At 33.5% G+C, this 7,799-nt stretch overlaps 1 protein-coding gene across 1 annotated transcript; it reads left to right on the top strand.

Annotated features, from left to right (window-relative positions):
• The first annotated feature begins 639 nt into the window (after positions 1 to 639).
• LOC100810230 (bifunctional nitrilase/nitrile hydratase NIT4-like) lies at positions 640 to 7,567 on the top strand. Its single transcript, NM_001254658.2, has 5 exons — positions 640 to 842; positions 1,108 to 1,287; positions 4,149 to 4,442; positions 6,351 to 6,632; positions 7,253 to 7,567. Exons 1-5 carry the CDS (start codon positions 698 to 700, stop codon positions 7,402 to 7,404), a joined length of 1,053 nt encoding a protein of 350 aa, NP_001241587.1. The 5' UTR covers positions 640 to 697; the 3' UTR covers positions 7,405 to 7,567.
• The last annotated feature ends 232 nt before the right edge of the window (positions 7,568 to 7,799 follow it).

Below are 7,799 nucleotides of genomic sequence, written 5' to 3'. Positions count from 1 at the left end.
ATCGTAATAGAAATTATTATACTTTTATTTGGTAAATATAATTTTTTTAGTAAGAAAAGAAAAATATTTTAGCATAATTTTGCAGATATGTGAAAATGATAGGAAAAATACATGAGGTGCCATATTTATTTTTTGTGAAAGGAAGAGATTATAAAGAGATAAATTCGATAAAACAAATAAGAGGGATAATTATTATTTTTCAAACAATTAATATGCTGGTCAAAATTAGTTTAGAGAGAGTATAAAAAAATAGTTTGAAGAGGATAATTAGTACAACCTTGCACATAATAAAAAAGAATACTCTCACCGATTACTATATATATATATATATATAATATTATTTTCTTAGTTTTAAATATAAGAAAAGTTTAATTAATTTCATCTTATTTAATGTTATTATATTTAAATACTTTTTTAGTTAAAATGTTAGTTTTAATGATTTTTTATATCAATTTTCAATTGGAGAAAAATAATTTTTCAATTAAAATTGGTATAATTAAATTTGTTAATTAACCTGATTTTTTTTCTTATATTTAAAACTATAATAAGTACTAGTACTATTAATTAGTTATTACGAGCCTAGAAAATTTTCAACTTTCTTACACAAAATAAATACTTGCTATTCGGGATCATGGCGATGTTTGTTTGAAACAACAGCAACGGAGAGGATGAGAAGAGAGTGAAGTTTGTGAAAGAGATGGCACTCGTAACAACAAACCCAACCATCAATGAGGGGCCTCTGTTCGCCGAAGTTGACATGGGTTCCGACTTCAACGCCCCAACGGTTCGAGCTACCGTTGTTCAAGCCTCCACCATCTTCTACGACACACCAGCCACCTTAGGTCCTTTCCCTCTCCCTCAAAAAATTTCCACCTTTCTCTTTTTTATCTGTTACCCTTTTCCATTTGGTGCCAAATTTCTAGTCTTTTTGTGTTTTCGTGTCGAAAGCACCATCTGGGGTGCTCCAAATTGACCCAGTAATGATCCTTTGGCTCGAGAAGTTATCTAATTTGTTGAGTGCTTTTATTGGTTATGGGGAAATGAAATGGGAGCGTTGGTTCTGAATTAGTTGCTAAAATTTATGATGTTTTTTCTTTGTGTGTGTAGATAAGGCTGAGAGGTTGTTGGCTGAAGCTACTAGCTATGGGTCCCAGCTTGTGGTGTTTCCAGAAGCCTTTGTGGGTGGCTACCCGCGTGGTTCAGCTTTTGGTCTTTCGATCGGAAATCGCACTGTTAAGGGTAGAGAGGAGTTTCGCAAGTATCATTCTGCAGCCATTGATGTGCCTGGTAAGAGCTAACTAAGATGAAACACTCACATCGCACTTGTTGCTAACTTACTTTGTGTTGGAACATAACTATTACAAAACCTTTTTAAACATAAAGAGGAGTCTAATTACAAAACCTTGTTAACTAACCTTGTTGGATTTTAAGGTAAGGTCGAGAAGTTTGGCGACCTTTGATTATATACATGTATTTTCTTAGTCTAATTCATTGTACTACTGTCAACTAACTGATTGTTTTATTTTTATAAACATAGAAGGATTAAAGGAATGAATCTGCTGTCTGCTGAAATTATTTTATTCGGCCTGAGAATTTTGACCAAGGTCTGTATGGTGTGATGCAAAAATAGAGGTGAAAAATTTACTAATAAATTTTTAATATAATTCTCTTAATAAAACTTATCTACTAATTTATTTTTACCTTTATTTTTGTCTTATACCGAACTGACTTGAGAATCAATTTGGTGTGTTACATTAGAATTGGAGGTGGATAATCTGGGCATGAGTTTTTCTAGTAAAAAAATCTTCCCTAGTATTAGAGATACAAATTAATTTAGTTAGTTAGAAATTAGTTATTAATTCAGTTAGTTACAAATTATTTATAAGTTTAATTTTATAAGGTTCCATATATTCAAAAACTGATTTGCTTATTTTGAGCATTATCCAAAATAATATTTAATTTTTCTTTTCTCTTATTTTCATCTCTCTACCTTAAATTTTTATCATGGTATCAGAGCAATGAATCCTTCCCAATTATTCTTTTTTCCGCTGCACTTTTTTTTCTTCTTTATCTGGCAAGAAAAATGTCTCGTGGTCGCGGTAGCTTCGTTGGTGTTAACCATGCTCCATGTCCAGCTCCTGTTCAGAGTGGCAATCGTGGATTTTGTATTCAGTCCTTGAAGTATTCAACATGAAAACAGTAGTTAATGGGTCTCCTGCTGCTGCCACTGCACCTATGACTAATAGTCTAGGCGGTGATACATGCAATGTGAATATATGTATACATGATTTTGATGATGTCAAAAGAAGAATTAAACAAGGCTCATTTTGCTTCAAGATTAATACAAGATTGTTTCAACAAACAAAGCCTTGATTCAAGATTTCTTCAAGATCAAGCCTTGCCTCACAATGAAAGGTTTCAAGTCATTCAAGGCACATGTAATCGATTACCAATACATGTAATCGATTACCAATGGTTTGAAAGTGTGTAATCGATTACACATCATATGTAATCGATTACCAGAGACTCTGAACGTTGGAAATTCAAATTTTAAATGAAGGGTCACAACTGTTCAAAAAAAACAACTATGTAATCGATTACACTAATTCTGTAATCGATTATCAGAGAGGATTTTCAAGAAATATCGCCAACAATCACATCTTTTCATTAGATTTGTGAATGGCCATCAAAGGCCTATAAATAGGTGACTTGGGCACGAATTTTATGCAGAGAGTTTTGCTTGGCAAAAATGTCTTATCCTCTCAAAAGACAATGAGAGAGATTCCAAAAGAACTTCATTGTCAAATGCTCTCTCAAAAGAAATCCTTGATCAAACACTTGCAAAATCTATAAGGATTCTTACATGATCTTCATTGTAATATTCTTCTCTTGAAGAGAGAATTTTTCTTCCATTCTTCTTATTCAATGAGATTGGTTAAGAGACTGTGAGTCTCTTGTTGTAAAGGATTCCTGAACACAAGGGATGGGTTGTCCCTGTGTGTTTCAGACTTTGTAATGGATTTTACAAAGATAGTGGAAATCTCAAGTGGGTTGCTTGAGTACTGGATGTAGGCACGGGAAGTGGCCGAACCAGTATAAAAAATTGTGTTTGCATTCTCTCTTCCCTTATCTCATTTATGTTATTGCAATCAATTTTGCCTTGCATGTTTATAGAACATTATTAAATTGATTGTTGTCGCTTCTTCTGCATTCTAAGCCTATCCCTCTTAAGATTATTGAGGCCACAAGGTCCAACATGCAATGCTCCCACAAAGGCTTTCCAAGATCCTTTTAGGTCTGTTTTGATGATTTTAACTTCTGTCATGGGTGGTTAAGCCTTGGTTATTGTTGGTTCACAAATTGTTTGTGAAAAGTCCTCATAGAAGACAAATTTTGTGATTTTTCTATTTTGTTGATGTAAGTTTCTGTCCATGGTGATTAAGCATTGTTTAAGCTTTTGCCATGGATGGTTAAGCATTAAATTGTTGTTTGGCTTCTATTCTTGATGGTTAAGCCTTGTTGCTTCTACCAAATGGTTAAACTTTAAGGTATAGTTTTTATTTGGTGGTTAAGCTTTGAGAGTTTCATGGATTAATGATTTGAGCTTATGCCAAATGGCTTGTTGTTGATTTCGCTTGATGGTTAAGCTTTGATGCTTGCTTTGGACTCTTGGAAGAAGATTGAGAAAGCCGAAGTTGGTCGAAGATTTCTAGAAGTTACAGTTTTGGCCAATGTATTTCTAGTATGTTTAGATATATTTTTCAGACTTTATTTTCATTTCCTTTGATGCAAACGTATTATCTTCTTCAAGCTGGAAGTGTTTTCAACATCTTTCAGCTTGCGGGGGATATTAGAGATATAGATTAGTTTAGTTAGTTATAAATTAGTTATTAGCTTAGTTAGTTATAAGTTAGTTTAGTTAGTTACAAATTAGTTACAAGTTTAGTTATATAAGGTTCCATGTATTCATGTAAAAACTGATTTGCTCATTTTGAACATTATTCAAAGTAATATTCAGTTTTTCTTTTCTCTTATTTCAATCTCTCTACCTTAAATTTTTATCACCTAGATTTATCACTTGTTGATTCTAACATATTCAAGTTAGTGTGGGCACACACTTTCTATTAACAAATGTTGTATTGTTGTAGGTCCTGAAGTTGATAGATTGGCAGCAATGGCAGGGAAGTATAAAGTACATTTAGTGATGGGTGTGATAGAGAGGGACGGCTACACACTTTATTGCACCGTTCTGTTCTTTGATTCTCAGGGTCATTACCTAGGAAAGCACAGGAAAATCATGCCAACTGCATTGGAGCGGGTTATCTGGGGATTTGGGGATGGATCAACCATTCCAGTGTTTGAAACTCCCGTTGGAAAAATAGGTGCTGCCATTTGTTGGGAGAACAGAATGCCACTATTAAGGACAGCAATGTATGCCAAAGGTTAGAAATTTTTATGTTGGATAATTAGATTTTTTTCTTCCAATTACACGCTGTGTTGTATGAGAAACATTAAGAAGAGCATTTTAATTAGGATCTTGCTAATCGATACCCTTAGAGTATTGTTTAAGAAACTAAAAGAAGAAAGAAGAAAATATTTGTTGTTGAAATCATGGGCAGTTAAGGTTCTTTTTCTTATACTGGAGCCGGTTGTTTACATTAGTGTAGTGTGTTATTTTGTTTTTGCCAAGTTTATGGGGATTTTAACTAGTTTAAAGATGTATGCACTATGAACTAATTAAAAATCGTGTTAGACATGACTTTTCAAATAATTTAATTTCTATATATTATCGGTGTAAAAAATTTACACTACCAACTGTTAAACTATTGGCAAGTACATCAATTTGTCACAAGTAATAAAGTTAAAACGGAAGTCCAAGTGTTGAGTTTGCATGGACTTTGTTTGTACTTGAATTGGTGTATATCCAATTTTTAAGCAAAAAATTGAAGAGAAGGGAAATTAGAAGTAAAGTAAGATAATTAGAGACAAGAAAAATTAAAATTAGGAAAGACAAGAAAAACAAACACTTTGATGGGAAGGTTAATTCTGCAAATGTGTTAGGGCTTAGCATATCAAACCTACTCTTAATGTAATATTAATGATTTTTTTTTATTTAACATTATCACAATTTTTACCTACATGTATTTAGATACTCTAACCCTGGTCCCTTAAGTGAAAGAGCCTAATTTATCTCATTTTTCCCCTAATCCCTTAAGAAATTAAATTAAACAAATTACATTGGAATTAGAGATGTATGAATAGGCTAAACAATATCATTTGATATGATTCATTTAGATGTCATTTCCTAGTTCTTTAGAAAATAAACATTTTCCAATGCCTAAATCCTAAACAGATGCATGAGTATGAATGATTAGACCACAACCAATGATAAAAGGAATATAAAAGAAGCAATAAAAATTGAAATAATATTAAATAGATAATAAGAAAAGTTACATCACAAGAGCTTGGTTGCTAGGCTTTCAGCAATGGGGGTTTAGCCTTTCATTGTCATGAGAGGTTTTACAGGGGATTGATAGAGATGGAAGAAGAAGAATAGGGATAGAGAAGGAGGAAAGAGATGACTCTTAGAGAGAGTTCCCTTATTTGAGAATATCAGGTTTTTAGGGTATTCAATAGAAAACTCTGAGTCTCGATGTGTCTTTCTCCTTAGTTTCCTCCTCTTTTTATAGGTGTACTTAGCTTAAAATTTACACATCTCGCGATAGCTGCACTTAGCGAGTATAGCAGTGATTACGCGCTTAGTGCGGGATTCGCGCTAAGTGCCTTCAGGTTTCTTCGTGAGACTTCGTTGCGCTAAACTTGTGTTGTCCGCTAAGTGAGGCATCGCGTTGGACGTGTCTTGAGCGCTGAGCAAGTTTGTCCCTAACTTCAACTTCTTCTTCAAGGCTTCACTTTATTTTTCTGCAACAATAATCTCCAAAGCACTTGTAAATTCATTCTTTTGAACCGTGCTGGTCAAGAATTAAGATAATATTAAAAACCCTCTTATTCACATAAAAACAAGTAGTAAAGGGGAGGAAATCTAACAATTTTTATCTGATTTTAGTATCAATTATACCTGAGTTTTGTAATTATCACCAACCAATCATAAATTATTATTAATATGACTTTTAAAATAGTAATTATAAAAATTAACAAATTCACTATAATGATCAATTATGATGGAATGACAGTATGAAAATCTCTTAGGCTTTCAATGTATTCACTATTTACTCTTTAAAATAACTATAACAAAAGTCAATAACTTACATCACAATCAATAATTGGATGGTGGTATAAAAAAATCTATACAATGTCCGTTTATTCTAATTAAATTATTTGTTTAACAGGTGTGGAGATATATTGTGCTCCAACAGCTGATGCCAGGGATGTGTGGCAGGCATCAATGACCCATATTGCACTTGAAGGTGGATGTTTTGTTTTGTCAGCAAACCAGTTTTGTCGGAGAAGGGATTACCCACCCCCTCCAGAGTATGTTTTTGCTGGCACAGAAGTGGACCTGACACCGGATTCTGTTGTGTGCGCCGGAGGTAGTGTCATTATATCACCATTAGGGGCTGTTCTGGCTGGACCAAATTATGACGGGGAGGCGCTAATCTCAGCAGACCTTGGTATGTCATATTTACTCTTGCTGCTTCAATTCTCTTAACAATGCTCATAAGGATTGTTATTTTCTTTGATGATGTTATGTTAGGGACCAAGGGTATTAAAGTTATGTACCAAATAGTTAGAAAGGCATACTATTGTACATGATAGTTAGGCATTAGGCAATAACAATGTCTAAAACTCTAACAGTAATAAAAGGATAGCCCATTTTGTTTTATACATATTTTACCCCTTTAACTACTATAGATGCGACTAGTAACTTCATGTGTGTCTTTCGGCTGATATATAAATATAGTGGAATTAGGAGGACAGTGAGATTGACTTATAACTAACTGATAATTCAGTTGTTGAAAGGACTTTCCCTTGGCAAGGTTACTTTGAATAATAATTCATTGATTCTTGCAGCTTCCCTACTATTTCACTTTTTTCCCCCTCTTGTAAACTCTTAATTCTGGACCTATCATGTTACTGCTCCGCAGCTAGGCAAATACGTAAATGGGTCTACTAAACTAATGTAACTCGTTGAGGTTGTTTTTGGTTGGCTCAGAAATTCTTTGTTGGATCACTTTATTTGTATTAAAAGAATTTGTCTATTAACATTGTGATTCTTGAAAATTTTGCATAGATCTTGGAGAAATTGCAAGAGCTAAGTTTGATTTTGATGTGGTTGGACACTATTCAAGGCCTGAAGTGCTTAGCTTAACTGTAAAGGACCATCCAACGAACCCCGTTACTTTTACATCAACATCGACAAAAATTGAAGACAAGACCAAGTAGTTTCTTCCTTTCATGGCTTGCAACTTCCAAACCTCCAGTTCTGGACCTGTCCACATAGCCTTATTTGACCCCTTGTATGTTAACTCTTGTGTCCATATATGAAAGGTTATTTGGGCATTTTGTCGTGGTTTATATCACCACATTAAAATGACATTGGAACTCATATTTGCTATTTTTCACATAATTTCATAAGCTAAAAATTAAGCTTATGAAAGTAACCTTGCACGAAAGCTTAAGCAAATCAACTGGTTGTTTTAATTATCGAGTTTTTACTAATAAATGGCACTTATAACAATATAGTTTCTTTGACAAGTTCTACTCAAAATTGAAAGCAAACCCGACTTTTTATTTTTTACTGGAAAAGCAAACCCGAGTTACTTACCTAGACATTGAAA

This window comes from Glycine max, chromosome 12, assembly GCF_000004515.6.
Source record: "Glycine max cultivar Williams 82 chromosome 12, Glycine_max_v4.0, whole genome shotgun sequence".
NCBI classification, from domain to species: domain Eukaryota; kingdom Viridiplantae; phylum Streptophyta; class Magnoliopsida; order Fabales; family Fabaceae; genus Glycine; species Glycine max.
This window is presented reverse-complemented; position numbering and strand designations above follow the sequence as displayed.